The sequence below is a fragment of the Mandrillus leucophaeus genome, unplaced genomic scaffold (genome assembly GCF_000951045.1).
Source record: "Mandrillus leucophaeus isolate KB7577 unplaced genomic scaffold, Mleu.le_1.0 Scaffold611, whole genome shotgun sequence".
Classification (NCBI taxonomy): Eukaryota; Metazoa; Chordata; class Mammalia; order Primates; family Cercopithecidae; genus Mandrillus; species Mandrillus leucophaeus.
Genome location: NW_012106598.1, coordinates 1183764 through 1199699, shown reverse-complemented (window position 1 = coordinate 1199699; position 15936 = coordinate 1183764). Strand labels below are relative to the sequence as shown.

General features: G+C 38.5%; 1 protein-coding gene across 1 annotated transcript in view; it reads left to right on the top strand.

The window, feature by feature from the left end:
• The window catches only part of NIPAL2 (NIPA-like domain containing 2), a 185822-nt gene that overhangs the window by 164779 nt on the left and 5107 nt on the right, over positions 1-15936 (top strand). Inside the window, exons 6-8 of the mRNA XM_012000020.1 lie at positions 258-354; positions 7858-7993; positions 9913-10001. Coding sequence (XP_011855410.1) covers positions 258-354; positions 7858-7993; positions 9913-10001 — 322 coding nt within the window. The remainder of the gene's footprint in view (positions 1-257; positions 355-7857; positions 7994-9912; positions 10002-15936) is intronic.

The window sequence follows — 15936 nt, the reverse complement described above, 5'->3', positions numbered from 1 at the left end:
TACTTGAGGAAATGAGGCTGAACTCCCAGGGAGGTTAGGACTGGAGATCTAGATTGGGCATCACTGGCGGAGAGGGGTGTTCGAGCTCCGGGTCTGGATGGCCGAGGTGCTTATGCTGCTCTCCTGTGTCGTCCCTAGGAACCTCAGTCAACCTCAACTCTCATATGAGAACTGCTGCAAAAATCAAAATGAGAAGTGTGACATTTTGAAGACTTTGTGTAGAATAACTTACTCTTTTTCATCTTTTTCATTTCTAGATTTTCGAAATATTAATTTTCTGCATTCTCCTATATTTCTACAAAAGAAAAGGAATGAAGCACATGGTGATTCTGCTAACCCTGGTGGCACTTCTAGGTAAAGGCACATTTTGTTTTCTTATTCTTTAATTGAGCTGTGCTGAATCATAAATGAGGTTTGAAGGAAAATACTTAAGCATTCTACTCCTTTCTCATTGTTTATATTTTTCAGCTCTGATCTACAGGAAGAAACTGAGTCTAAATTATAAAAATTATATATTGCCTGTCCATTACTGCAATTGGTTAGATATTTAATTCTTTTAAAAATATATTTAAGGATTTTTTGCTTCTTGATAACTTTATTTGCTCCCTGATAATTTGAAGATATTTTGTTAATAAGTAATTGAAAATCTTAAAAGAGAAACAAATTAATGATCCCAATTGAAACTCTTGTGTCAGGAATTGGTTAGCAAGACCTATACTATTAATATTTTCTTTAAAAACTTTGTAATATGACTAATAGGAAATGTAGATATAAGCAGTATGATTTTCTTAAATACCACATTTCTTGCATTCATTGTTTACCAACCCATTTACTTTGTTTTTCCAGAGGCACCTTGTTAGAGATGAAAATAGTGCTTAGATAAGCCCACTATGTATTTTTTAATGTATCTTCACTCCCTTCTTTTCTGCCTCTTTCTGTCTCTCTGTCCCTGCCCCTTTCTCTCTCTCTCTCTCTTTCCCCCACCCCTACACACACACTCTCTCACTCATATATACCAACACTAGGAGATCTCACTAATCATTTAGGAAATTCCCTTTATAAAAATATATTTGTAAATCTTCCTTCATGTCCTCTTTGCCAGTCAGATGGCCCACGCATCGTGTGCTGTTTGCCATGACTTGGAAGGCCGTACTCCTACCCCTGGGGCAGCATGTAGCCTCCATCGTAATGAGCTGCTGGGTTTTCATGTTCCCATCTCATCAACTAGTTCTCTCCTTTGTGCTAGTAAATTTGTGTTTTTGATAGTTACTTAGAGAAACAAATGTACTCTGTGCTATATTCAGGTATGCTGTAGATCAAGAGAACAGAAAGAGAACTTTATATTTGTTTCTTTCCAAATTACCAAATAGGGAAAACAAAAGCAGACATCTAAGAAACAAAATGTACCTTATATAGGAAAATAATGAAAATGAAGACAACTTTAAATAGGAATGTAAGATAACAGAATTAAGATAATGTGTAGCAGTTATAATAAATGTAAATGGAATACGTTTACCTAGTAAAAAAAAAAAAAAGAAACATTCTCAAATTGGATGTCAGGGAAACTTCCAGATTGATTTTGAAAATGATTCTGAAGTTGGATTCAGCCAATTTGCACTAGTACAGCTGTAAGGGTTATTAAAATAGCAGCCACCACCCTTCCTTCCCCTAAGATCTCCTCCTCTCAACCCCAACCCTGTCATAAGTACTAAGACAGGAGCCCTCCAGGACCCTCTTCCAGCAGTGCCAGGGCCGGCACCCTTTCTGATTGGCCCTTGCCGATGGCAAAGTGTTTTGGCTACATGCACAAATTTTCATCTAAAACAAAATAAATGAGGTTGAAAGTAAAACAAAGCAGGTCATGATATTACTAAATGAAAATTAAGGCAGAAGATATTAAATGAGACAAAAGGGGTAATTTATCCTGACAGAAAGAGCACAATCCACAAAAATATCATATCCAACATGCAACAGAAAATCTGCAGAAAATGCAAAACTACATTAACAGAAATATAAGGGGTTTAGGCGACTTCTCTCAGCTCATGGAAGATAATTAGACAGAAAACCATATAAAGACAGAGGATCTGAATAATTAATCATGAACTGGTACCTGTAATATTGAACTCTAAAGCCTGAAAACAGAGAATAAACTTTCTTTCAAGTGCCTGTGTAACATTTACAAAAGTTGATCATATAATTGGCCATGAAGAAATCCTTGATAAATTCCAGGAAGTTGAAAGAGTACAGACCACATCCTCAGATCACAGTGAAATAAAAACAGAAAAATAATAATAAAAATAGAAACCAGTAAAATCATACCACCTGGAAATGTTAACACTACCCTTAAACTGCAACTGTGCAAAGTAGAAACCAAGATTTAATTGCAGCATATTTTTTAATTATTATTAAAACACTTAATATTAAACCTAGAGTTTCTGACTAATGCTGTACTCAGAGAAATTGATTGCTTTAAATGTAAGTCAATTAAGCACTCAACTCAAGAAATTAGAAAAAATACTGAAATAAAACTAAGGAAAGCAGAAATAATTAATTAAAATTAATTAAAAAGACAAAAATTAATGAAATAGAATAGAGAAAAGTAATGGATTTATAACTAAACACAACAATGTGTTCTTAAAGACAATAAAATAGGCCAGGCGTGGTGGCTCACGCCTATAATCCCAGAGCCCTGGGAGGCCGAGGCGGGCGGATCACGAGGTCAGGAGATCGAGACCATCCTATCCAGGCTAACACAGTGAAACCCCGTCTCTACTAAAAAATACAAAAAATTAGCCAGGCGTGGTGGCAGGTGCCTGTAGTCCCAGCTAATGGGGAGGCTGAGGCAGGAGAATGGCGTGAACCCGGGAGGCAGAGCTTGCACTGAGCTGAGATCGCGCCACTGCACTCCAGCCTGGGTGACAGAGCTAGACTCCGTCTCAAAAAAAAAAAAAAAAAAAACACTAAAATAGATCCTCCATCAGAAAAAAAGAAAAACCACAAATACCCCAAAATAGAAACAATAGATATGCATATATATAATTTGAATAAATTGCTTATTTTTTAATGAAAATAACTACGGAGGAAATAAAGGAGTTGTTAAAAAGCTATATCCTAAAAAAGAACCAGGCCTAGAGAGTTCCAAAGGTAGTATCTTCAAATCCTTAAGGAATAGATTATTCTGATGTTGTTGCAACTATTTGAGGACATAAGAAGGAAGCTTTTACTTTTAAAAAAATATAATCAGGTAAGACTCACCTCCCAAACTGGGAAAAAAATGGGACAAACAAAAAACACTATGAACTGATATCACTGCTAAATATTGATACAAAAATCGAAAAAAAAATTAGCAAATAAACACAGAGCAAATCATACTCAGTGACAAAGTGGTCTTTGTTTTGTTTTGAGACAGAGCATTGCTCTGTCACCCAGGCTGGAGTGTAGTGGCACAATCATAGCTCACTGCAGCTTCAAACTCCCAGGCTCAAGCGATCCTCCTACCTCGGCCGCCTGAGTAGCTGAGACTACAGATGCATGGTATCATGCCTGACTAATTTATTTATTTTTTATTATTTTTGTTTTGGAGAGACAGGGTATCCCCATGTTGCCCAGGCTGGTCTCAAACTCCTAGGCTCAAGTGATTCGCCTGCCTCACCTTGCCAAAGTGCTAGGATTGCAGGCATGAGCCACCGCACCTGGCCCAAGTGGTCTTAATAAAACTGATTCTTCTTTGTAACACTTACAACAATTTACACTTACATATTCTACTTATATGTTTATATGCTGTTATGAGCCCCTCTTCCTGGCCAGGTTAGCTACATGAGGACATAGAGCATGTCTAAATTTACAGTATACATTCTTTAAGTAGAATTGAGCACAGTGAGCACACAGTAAACATGTGAATTTAATTAACTATGGGAATGAAAGAGGGATTCTTTAAGAAATTCATTAATATAGTTCATCAAGTTTCATATGCACTCCTAATAAAGAACTTGTTGGTGAAATACCAGAAGTGTTCTCATTACAACAAGAAATGAGAACCAGGATGCTCACTCTGCACCGTGTGCTCATCTTGAATATTGCACAATGGGCATTAGTACCCTTTAAAAAAGTGATTATCGAAGTCATGTTGTATCCATGAGAGGTAGCAAAATACATAATATTGCTTGTGTGATTGATAAAGACTGGAATAAAAAAAAGAAAATAGCAAGTGAGGGTAGTCAGAAGAAAGAAACCTGACTTCTGGTGAGTGGCCCCCTTGGCCAGTGGTGGTGATCATTCTTAAAGGACTCCAGGCCTGGTGCGGTGGCTCAATCTGTAATCCCAGCACTTTGGGAGGCCGTGGCAGGTGGGTCACCTAAGGTCAGGAGTTTGAGACCAGCCTGGCCAACATAGTGAAACCCCAGCTCTACTAAAAATACAAAACTTAGCTGGGTGCGGTGGTGGGCACCTGTAATCCCAGCTACTCAGGAGTCTGAGGCAGGAGAATCATTTGAACCCACGAGGCGGAGGTTGCAGTGAGCTGAGATCGCACCATTGCACTCCAGCCTGGGCCAAAAGAGTGAAACTCCATCTCAAAAAAAAAAAAAAAAAAAAAAAGAAAGTACTCCAAAGCCTCTGGGACCGTCAGGAAACTAGGAAGGCCAGGAAGTCCTTCTCTATCCATGGAATGCTTTGGTTATCAGAGATAAATTAATAAATAAAATGTTTATGGCTCTCATAAGGAAACGTTGATGGCAACCTAGGAAAATTTTTGGAAGGAGGTATATTGATGAAAATCTAAGAGGGAATTGAGAGGGCCAAATTTCAAGAACAGGTCAGCACAGGTTAGAAAAAATGGTGTTGTTCTAATGATGAAAGTATATATGGTAATTATTGATAATTAAGAAAATAGAGAAAGATACAAAGAAAAATATGAAAATCTGTGTAACTGAGCACTGTACAACAGAGTGTGGCTGGTACTCTCTGGAAGGCAGTTTGCTAGTATATTTCACAAGCCCTCACAGTGGCTGTAGTCAGGAATTCCCCTTTAGGTGGTTTTCCTAAGGAAATAGGCAGAGTGATATACAAAGACTTATGTTCGAGAATATTCATCACAGCCACACTTTTAACACTTAAAAAAAAAATACAATCTAAATATCCAAAAATAGGGAATTGCCAAAATAAATTATATATTCATACAAAAGCATTCTTTATGCTTTTGTATGGATATACAATTCATACAAATCCATGCTTTAGAAGAATACTTAATGGCATAGAAAATACTTTAGGTAAAACCTATTTACTTTAGGTAAATAGGTTCCTAAGTGGTATATACTTGGAAAATAAGCTCCTAAGTAGTATATACCTTATGATTCACATGTTGTAACATATTCATACTTATAGATAGGAAAATAACAATATGTCCCAATGTCAAAAATGATTTGGGGTGAGTGCTGAAACTACAAGTGATTTTAATTTTCCTTTCCAGGCTTTTCCACATTTTCCAAAAATTTTTAAATGAATGTGTTTACTTTTGTAGATTTTTTTTTAATGAATTTAAAGTTAATTCATTATCCCAGTGCTAGAGATAACCACTGACAATATCTTGATGTAGTTTCTTCTAGTCTTTTTTTCTGTGTTTACCTAAGTACTTTCTGTTTTTAAGTATAATGTTAGAAGAACACTGCATTACAATTCTGTATTTCCACCTATCCTCATCAACTACCCCCCAAAAATACTTAGAAGTACTCAACACCAGCCTAGAAATAACTTACAGGTTAAAATAGTGATTAATCAGTTGACAATTGCACATGCTTTGAAAATATAATGATTGGCTACAGAAATTGATAGTTTGTTTAGCTATCAATAACAGAGAATTCTAGTTTTGTTTTTATCTCTATTTAAGTATAATATAAAATCAGATGTGGTTAAATCAGATGACCTTTAAAGTCCTTTGCAATTCTGAGGTTCTGAGGCTAACGGAACCGTACGTTCAACGCCTTCTCCATTAATTGTCCCTTTGGGAAACCTGGCTGTTCAGACCACAAGATCATAATCACATTGTGCTCTGATTTCAGGCAGTGTTTAGGAGGGAATCAAGGTCCCTCAAGAGCTAACCTACAAACTTAAACCATCAAGTGACACACAGATCTCTATAGCTATTTAAAGTGCCTAGGTTAGCTAAGATGTGACTATTGGCATAATCAATAGGAAATATGTAAAAGAATCAGGTCAAAAGACATCTTAAGATGGAGAGAGACCTGATTGTAAGGGCCTCTGTTGAGAACTGGGGTTTGTTTTTAGAATTTATTACCTGATCTCCTGTTCAATTATGGTTTTTTTTTTTTTTTTTTTAAGACGAAGTCTGGCCTTGCTCTGTCGCCCAGGCTGGAGTGCAGTGGCGCGATCTCGGCTCAGTGCAAGCTCCGCCTCCCGGGTTCACGCTATTCTCCTGCCTCACCCTCCAGATTAGCTGTAGTTGGGACTACAGGCGCCTGCCATCATACCCAGCTAATTTTTTGTATTTTTAGTAGAGACGGGATTTCACCGTGTTAGCCAGGAGGGTCTCGATCTCCTGACCTGGTGATCCGCCCGCCTCAGCCTCCCAAAGTGCTGGGATTACAGGCGTGAGCCACCGCGCCCGGCCAATTATGATTTTTAACTGAAAGAAAATGCCTAATTTGGAAGTGTGCCCTAGTACCCTTCAAGTTAAAGTATATTTTCAGTTTTTGGAAAACGATATTATGGAAGACTCTTCTTGGCTGGCCACCACTCGCTGTTTTAAATGTATATATATTTCATATATATATATATAAAAAAAAAATACCTTTTCAAATAAAAGGAGGAAAATTCAGATATATTATGGCCAAGTAGTTCAACAGCAACAAAGGGAGTATTTCTCCTTTGCATTGCCTTTGACTTATAATTTTTTGATTTCATGTAAAAATTATTTTTGAACTTTCAGTGAATTTTAGCTAAATTATGGAATTATTTGCAGCAGTAACTTCAAGAGACATAAGACAGAAGGCATTCTTTTCTTCCTTACAGAAAGATGATGTTTTCGGAAAATGTTCCATTACTCTCATATTGATATAACCTTATCAAGTTACTTTTTCTTAATGGCTGTTTGGAACCTATGAAAAGTTTGTTCTCATAAGGGATGAGTTCATCTTTAGCATAGAAAATACGTAGTTATTGCTTATGTAAACCTTAAATTGATGGTCCACGCTGAGAAATGAATACTCAACTCTGGTCCTCTTTCCAATTATTGTCATTGTCAAAAATATTTTTAGTGAAACTTCTAGGTGTCTCCTAACAAAAAGGCTTATATATAGACTTAGTACAACTCACTTGATCTTAGCCAAAAGGCTGAGAAGCAATGACTTAGTACAACTCTAAGTAAATTCAAGAAGTGAGTTACATTTCACTTTCTAGTCTTCTCATCTATTTGGTTTTTAAATTTTCAGTATAGCTTAATAGTTATTTTTCTCATTGATGTCACGTGGACAATCTGACTTTTCTTATCTCCTCCCTCCATTGTTTTTGCCTTTCCCATCTACTCGTAATTATAACCTCCACAGCATTCTTTCAACAGTTAGGGCTGGAAAAGAAGCATCTTGCTCCAAAGATTAAAAAAAAAAAAAAAGCACACAGTCACACAGCAGAACTTTAGCTGATTTAAGCAAATTTGAAATCCAGCACGGCTCGAGCAATGAGGCCACTGCTTACTACTGTCACATTCCTTCCTACACCTCCCACAACCATGTTCATTCTTAAACCATAATTGGTGTATTTGCTACTCTACCACATAAGCTTAAGATATTTATTTGTTAATTCAATCTCAAATATGTTCTTTGTGTTTTTTGTTTTCTTTTTCAGCCTCATTGACTGTTATTTCAGTAAAGGCCGTCTCAGGCATGATCACTTTTTCTATGACGGATAAAATGCAACTAACTTATCCCATTTTCTATATCATGTTTATCATCATGATAGCATCTTGTGTTTTCCAAGTCAAGTAAGTTAGCTTCTGCATACTCACTAATCTTTCAACATTCCTGTGCTTCTCTGGGCATTAATCTTTATTGACTTCAGATGATAATTAAAATGAGATACAACTGATTTCTAAGGGTGAAGGGCCTGTAGCTTGTCCTCCGTCAATGTGCCTTGCTTCCTCCTTTGCATCCAATAATGAGTTTTTACAAAGCGTTGCCTTCATGTCTTGTGAGTTCTAAAGCGCAGCCTTAATCCAGCTAAGTGCACTTTGATGCTTTCCTGATGCTCTTCTGCTTGTAATTAATATCCGTGGTACACAGGTTGTCATTAGCAATAAATCAAAGGGGCAGGTCCACATCCAGGCTTTCATTCTAAATATAGGACACACATGAACCCTTCACCTTCATTTCTTAGCTCATGCTCACTAATTGCCCAGAGATGGACGAAACCAGACATTTGGCCGGGAGGGAAATCCTTTCCCCAAAATTTTGCATCTTTGGCCAGAATTTCCTTTGTATCCATGGGATTGCGGAATGATTGTTTTATGTTTCTCTTGGGGCCTAATAGTGGTGACATGGAACATTTTTAATTTCTGCTCTTCCCTGCCCCGACCTCCATCAGCTCTGATCCCTTCCCCTCCATCTCTCACACTGGGATTGTGCCTTTGCCTGCTGGGCTTTCTTGAGTTGACCTGAAAGTTTTCTGTTTACCCCAAAATGCTATGCAAAAGCACCATCCCAGATAAGAAATCAGAGCTCAAAATCAGTACAAGAGTGGTTCCTTCTGTAGGTGCGAGAAGTACCATCTAATTGTTATGGACTGAAGATAGGCCCTGTTACAAGGTCTGTGGAGAATTACTGGAGAAACCCAATGTTTTGTCACTGGTTTGTCATCTCCTTATAAGTCTGTGTTTCTAATACTTGTATTTTGCTATTTTTTTCTCTTTCTTCTTCTGAATTAATTGGTACTGCCACAATATCTTTTGGGATTAGTGACATTATCTTCATACCATACTTTGTAAATTTGACAGGCAGACACAATTGGGGGTAAACTGCATTCTGTCACCGTTGTCTCAATCTCTGCACCCATCACACTGTACAACTGTGGTTCTCAGCCCTGGTTGTCCATTAAAATGACCTGGGTTTAGTACATATATATGTATGTGCATGTATATGACCTGACTTTTGTACATATACGTACCTGCAGGCATATAAGAACATACATGCATTTATGTATACCTACATATGTGTGTGTATACACACACACACACACACACACAGAGATACACACAGGCTCTACCCACAAAGTACTTTTTTCAATTGCTCTAGAGTAGGACCTAAGCATTCGTGCTTTTTAAAAGCACCCCGGTGATAGTACAATTCACTGCTTCAAAAAACAATCTAGTCCCGAGCAGGGCAGCACAGCACAGTTGTGGGAACTGCTTTTGTGTTGGTGGCCAGAATGAGAAGTTGAGCTCCCACATATGCTCTGCAGCTGGAGCACTGAGCATTGTTTTTGAAACATTAAACATTCCTTTACTTCTCCATCTTCTTTCTTGGCACGTGGCATGTCAATGGATAGCTCTACTATTCCCCAGATATGATATTTAACAGATTCTAGGGTCTATCCTAATGAATCAGGCCCAGTGTGATACTGGTCCAGCAGCTTGAATCGCTTCCAACTCAAACTTCTGTGGCCTCGGAATATGATTAATTGCTTTTCATTGTTACTGTTGTTGGTTTAAACAGACCATAAAACCTGACATCTGATCTCATACATCAGATGCATATAAGCTATGACTGCTGATTGGAAATGCCCTTTCACTGCACCTCCTTTCCCTTTGTAGTTGTAGCTAAAGAACACGCGTTTCTTGAAGTTATTGTTAACTTATTGCTGAATGTCTCTTAAAGCCAAAGCTCCAGTAAGTGCCTTCTGCTCTAGGTTCCTGAATCAAGCCACGAAACTCTACAATACGACAAGAGTGGTGCCAGTTAATCATATTTTCTTTACAATCAGTGCCATCATTGCAGGTGAGTTTTGGTTTTCTATGCATAGGTGATTCCAAGCATAAATTAAGTATCTCCCAGAGTAAATGAGAGGATCCAGAAATCTTTAAGTTGTAAGGATCTCTGTTGCCTCCACCTGGTGTCTGAATTTCCCCCGTGACAATCCTCCAGGAGAGGTTCCTCTACTTTTTGTGAATGCTGTCTGCCTCGTGGCTCAGCTGTCCTGCTTTGGATCACTCTCATTCTCTGGAGATTTCTAAGTAGAAAATGTGTTCTTATATTGGAGCTGAAATGAGTTTCCTCGCAAATTCAAGACACTCATCTTTGTTCTTCTTGTTGGAGTCTTTCCCTTGCCAGCCCTTGTATTAGTCCATTTTGTGTTGCTATAAAGGAATACCTGAGACTGGGTAATTTATTTTAAAAAAAGGTTTATTTGCCTCATGGTTCTGCAGGCTGTACAGAAGCATGGTGCCAGCATCTGCTTCTTGTCAGGACCTCAGGAAGCTTCTACTGTGGTAGAAGGCAAAGGGTGAATAGGCGTGTCACATAGCAAGAGATGGGGCAAGGGAGAGGGGTAGGTCCCAGTCTCTTTAACAACCAGATCTCATATGAACTCAGGACTGACAGAGGACACCAAGACATTCATGAAGGATCCACCCCCAGGACCCAAACACCTTCCTCTAGGCCCCACCTCCAACATTTGGGGATCACATTTCAACATGTGATTTGGAGAGGACAGATATCCAAGCTATATCAGCCCTTCTGATCATCAAAGCAACTGAAAGATCCTCTTGAGTCTTATCTCTGGGCCATACATGCCCAATTCTACTAACTCTTCCCTATATGCCCCTCGCCAGCTTGGTCAGAGAGCACAATCCAAAACTGAATTCAATGTTCCAGGGAAAACCAGAGAGACAAGAATAGAAACTAGTGCCTTTGCTATTCTGGCCTCTATTTTTCTACTATTGCAGTTCTTTTATTAGTATGGAACATTTTTTAAAAATGTGACAGGCATGATAACATTAAAACTAAAAGTATAAATTTGAAACTCAGTCCAAACCAAAAACAGTTGATTCAAGTATACCATTTCTAAATTTGGTACTGGTATGCCCTCATTCATTGGCTTATTTGATGTATTTACCACCTTCTTGATCTTGAGAGTTCATTTCTCAATGTAAAGTTTATGTATTTGAGGGAGTCATTGAAGATTGTCTGTTTCCTAAATGACATATTTTTTTTTATTTTATGGAAAACAATGTGACTGTCAGTGGGTAGTTCTTTAAAGTAATTAATGCATTTTCTGTTTCCCAAACTTGACACTTAATATTTAAAGAAAAAGATTCTATCCCATGACATCTAATTTTTTAGTATTTTAAGCTAGTTAACAAAGTAAGAAAAGATTGCATATTGATGTGTCTTAGAATTATTGGAAAAAGAAAATAGGCCAAAAAGAGTCACAGAAATGACATAAGCCTGATAGTTAATGTGCATAAAGAATATAGTTGCTCTGATCAGAAGGTTTTCTGCAGCCTGGGAACATAGCAAAATGTTATCTCTAAAAAATTAGGGGGAAAATCAGCCAGGTATGGTGGCACATACCTGTATTCCCAGCTACTCAGGAGGCTAAGGCAGGAGGATTGCTTGAACCCAGAAGTTCGAGGTTATAGTGAGCTATAGTCACACCACTGCTCTGAAGCCTGGGTGACAGAGCAGGACCCCATCTCTAAAAAAATAAAAGTTAAAAATAAATAAAGATTTTCTAGGAGGACCAACAGGGCTGGGTCTTAATACTCAGCATACAGAGTAATTAATGAGTCAGGGGGATGCTGAGACCTTTTGGGAGTCGTAAGAGTCCCTCTGATGTTACTGGTGAGTGGAATGGTGGTGGAGCTTGCTGACTACTTCTTCTCTCTGCCTCCATGAGAAAGCATAGCTTACAATTAAGATGAGACCATATTTTGCCTACTAATTAGTCAAGTTTTGTTTGTTCTTTTTATTGCATTATCCAGTGCTGATAAGGCTACAGTATCACAGGCACTCTTATGGGCTGGGTAACATGGTGCCACCCTCCTAGAACTGAGTTTTGTAGTTTTTATCAGAAGCCTTAAAAATATTTCTATTCTTTGATTCTACAAGTCAACAACAAAAACCCAAATAACCTGATTTTAAAATGGGAAAAGAACTTGAATAGATGTTTTTGAAAAGAAGATACACAAATGGCCAAAAGACGTGAAAAGATGTTCAACACCTAATCATAAGGGAAATGCAAATCAAAACCACAATGAGATATAATCTCACACCCAAGAGGATGGCTGCTATTAACAAGAGAAAACAACAAATGGTGGTGAGGATGTGGATGAACTGGAACTTTTGTACACCGCTGGTTGGGATGTAAAATGGTGCAGCCATTATGGAAAACAGTGTGGCAGTTCCTCAAAAAATTAAAAATGGAATTACCATATGATCTAGCAATTTCACTTCTAGGCAAGAGAATTGAAAGCAAGGTCTTGAAAAGACATTTGTATATGTATGTTCATAGCAGCATTATTCACAATAGCCAGAAGGTAGAAGCAACCCAGATGTCCATCAACAGATGAATAAACAAAACGTGGTATATATATACAATGGAATATATTCAGCTTTTAAAAGGAAGGAAATTATAACACATGCTACAACATAAATGAACCTTGAGAGCATTATGGTAAGTGAAATAAGCCAGTCACAAAAAGAAAAATATTGTATGATTCCACTTATACGTGATATCTAGAGTAGTGAGATTTACAGAAACAAAAGTAGAACGATGGCTGCGGGGAGGAGGAAATGAGTAGAATTTCAGTTTTGCAAGATGGAAAAGTTCTGGAAATTGGTTGCAAAACAGTGTGAACTACTTATCACTACTGAACTATACACTGAAAAAAAATAGAGATAGTAAATTTTATGTTATGTATATTTTACTACAATGTTTTTGTTTTTTTATTTTTTATTTTTATTTTTATTTTTATTTTGAGACGGAGTCTCGCTTTGTTGCCCAGGCTGGAGTGCAGTGGCCAGATCTCAGCTCACTGCAAGCTCCACCTCCTGGGTTTATTCCATTCTCCTGCCTCAGCCTCCCTAGTAGCTGGGACTACAGGCGCCCGCCACCTCACCCAGCTAGTTTTTTGTATTTTTAGTAGAGACGGGGTTTCACCATGTTAGCCAGGATGGTCTCGATCCCCTGACCTCATGATCAGCCCGTCTCGGCCTCCCAAAGTGCTGGGATTACAGGCTTGAGTCACCACGCCCAGCCTACAATGTTTTTAAATTGGGAAAAAAATAGCCAGGTGTGGCGGTGCACACCTGTAGTCCCAGCTATGCAGGAGGCTGAGGCGGGAGGATCACTTGACCTGGAAGTCCAAGGTTACAGTGAGCTATAATCACGCCACTACTCTCCAGCCTGGGTGATGGAGCAGGACCCCATCTCTAAAAAAATAAAAGTTAAAAATAAATAAAGATTTTCTAGGAGGACCAAGAAAATCTTTGGAAACAGAAATTCCACTTCTAAAAACACCCACGAAAATTCATAAAATACTTGGGAAAATGAGGCATACTTCATTTTATTGTGCTCTGCAGATACTGCAATTTTTTACAACTTGAAGGTTTGTGGCAATCCTGCATCGAACAAGTCTGCTGGAATCATTTTTCCAACAGCATGTGCTCACTTCATATCTCTGTGTCATGTTTTGGTAATTATTGCATTATTTCAAATTCTTATTATTATATCTGTTACGGTGATCTGTGATCAGTGATCTTTAATGTACTACCATAATTGTTTGGAGACACCACAAACTGCACCTGTGTAAGACTGCCAACTTAACAATAAACGTATGTGTTCTGATGCGCCGCTGACCAGCTGTTCCCACATCTCTCTCCTTCCCCTTGGGCCTCCTATTTCCCTGGGACACAACAATATTGAAATCTGGCCATTTAATAACCCTACAATGGCCTGTAACTGTTCAGGTGAAAGGAAACATCACACAATCCTTCCGTTAAGTCAAAAGCTAGAAACCGTTAAGCTTAGTGAGGAAGGCATGTCAAAAGCCAAGATAGGCTGAAAGGTAGACCTTCTGCACCAAACAGCCAAGTTGTGAAGGCAAAAGAAAAAAGTTTCTGGGCTGGGTGCGGTGGCTCATGTCTGTAATCCCAGCACTTTGGAAGGCCGAGGCGGGCAGATCACTTGAGGTCGGGAGTTCGAGACCAGCCTGACCAACATGGAGAAACCCTGTCTCTACTAAAAATACGAGATTAGCCGGGCATGGTGGTGCATGCCTGTAATCCCAGCTACTCGGGAGGCTGAGGCAGGAGAATTGCTTGAACCTGGCAGGTGGAGGTTGTGGTGAGCCAGGATGACACTATTGCACTCCAGCCTGGGCGAGAGAGAGAGAGAGGGAGGCAGACAGAGAGAGAGAGAGGGAGGGAGAGAGAGAGTTATTAACCATTCGGAAAAGCCTAGGGCCCTTAAGAATTATGCTAAATCTACTCTGCCTGTACTCTCTAAATGAAGCAACTAATCCTGGATAACAATACATCTGTTTATGGCATGGGTTACTGAATATTTTAAACCCACTGTTGAGACCTAATGACCAGGAAAAAGATTCCTTTCAAAATATTACTGCTTATTGGCAATAAACCTGATCACCCAAGAACTCTTATGGAGATGTACAAGGAGATGAATGTTGTTTTCATGCCTGCTAACACAACATTCATTCTGCAGCCCATGGATCAATGAGTAATTTTGACTTTCAAGTCCTATTATTTAAGAAATATATTTTGTAAAGCTATAGCTGTCATAGATAGTAATTCTGCCAATGGATCTTAGCAAAGTAAATTGAAAACTTTCTGATTTTCTTGATGTCATTAAGAACCTTTGTGATTCATGGGCGGAGGCTAAAATATGCACATTGACAGGAGTTTGGAAGAAGTCTGTTCCAACTCTCCTGGATGGTTTTGAAAGGTTCAAGACTTCAGAGAAGGCAGTAACTGCAGATGTGATGGAAATAGGAAAAGAACTAGAATAGAAGTGGAGCCTGAAGATGTGACTGGATTGCTACAACTTCATGATCAAACTTTAACGGATGAGGAGTTGCTTTTTATAAAAGAGCAAAGAAAGTGGTTTCTTGAAGTGGAAACTACTCTTGGTGAAGATGCTAGGAACATTGTTGAAATGAAAACAAAAGATTTAGAATATTTCAGTAACCTAGTTGATGAAGCAGCAGCTGTGTTCGAGAAGATTAAGTAGAGATTTTGAAAGAATTTCTACTGTAAGTCAAATGCGATCAAACAGCATTGCATGCTACAAAGAAATCTTTCACAAGAGTTAATTGATGTGGCAAACTTCATCATTGTCTTATCTTAAGAAGTTGCCACAGCCACCTCAGCCTTCAGCAACTACAGTCCCAATCAATCAGCAACCATCAACATTGAGGCAAGTCCCTCCAACGAGCAAAAAGATTAGGACTCACTGCAGGCTCAGATGATCATTAGCATTTTTAGCAATAAAGTATTTTAATTAAGGTATGTACTTTTTTTAGACATAATGCTATTGCACATTTGATAAATTATAGTATAGTATAAACATAACTTTTATGTACACTGAGAAACCAAAAATTTAGTGTGACTTGCTTTATTGAGAGATTAGCTTTATTGTGATGTGGTCTGGAACCAAAACCACGTATCTCCAAGATACGCCTGTACAAAGAAGTACATTGCTGCTTTACTAAAGAAAAAAAAAATGAAAAAAAAAAGAGAAAAAAGATGTAGAACCAACTTGAAATGCCCTTAGAGAAATGAATATTATGGTATATCAGTTTAAAATAACATGAAAACTGGCCGGGCGCGATGGCTCACGCCTGTAATCCCAGCACTTTGGGAGGCCGAGGCGGGCGGATCACAAGGTCAGGAGATCGAGACCATCCTGGCTAAC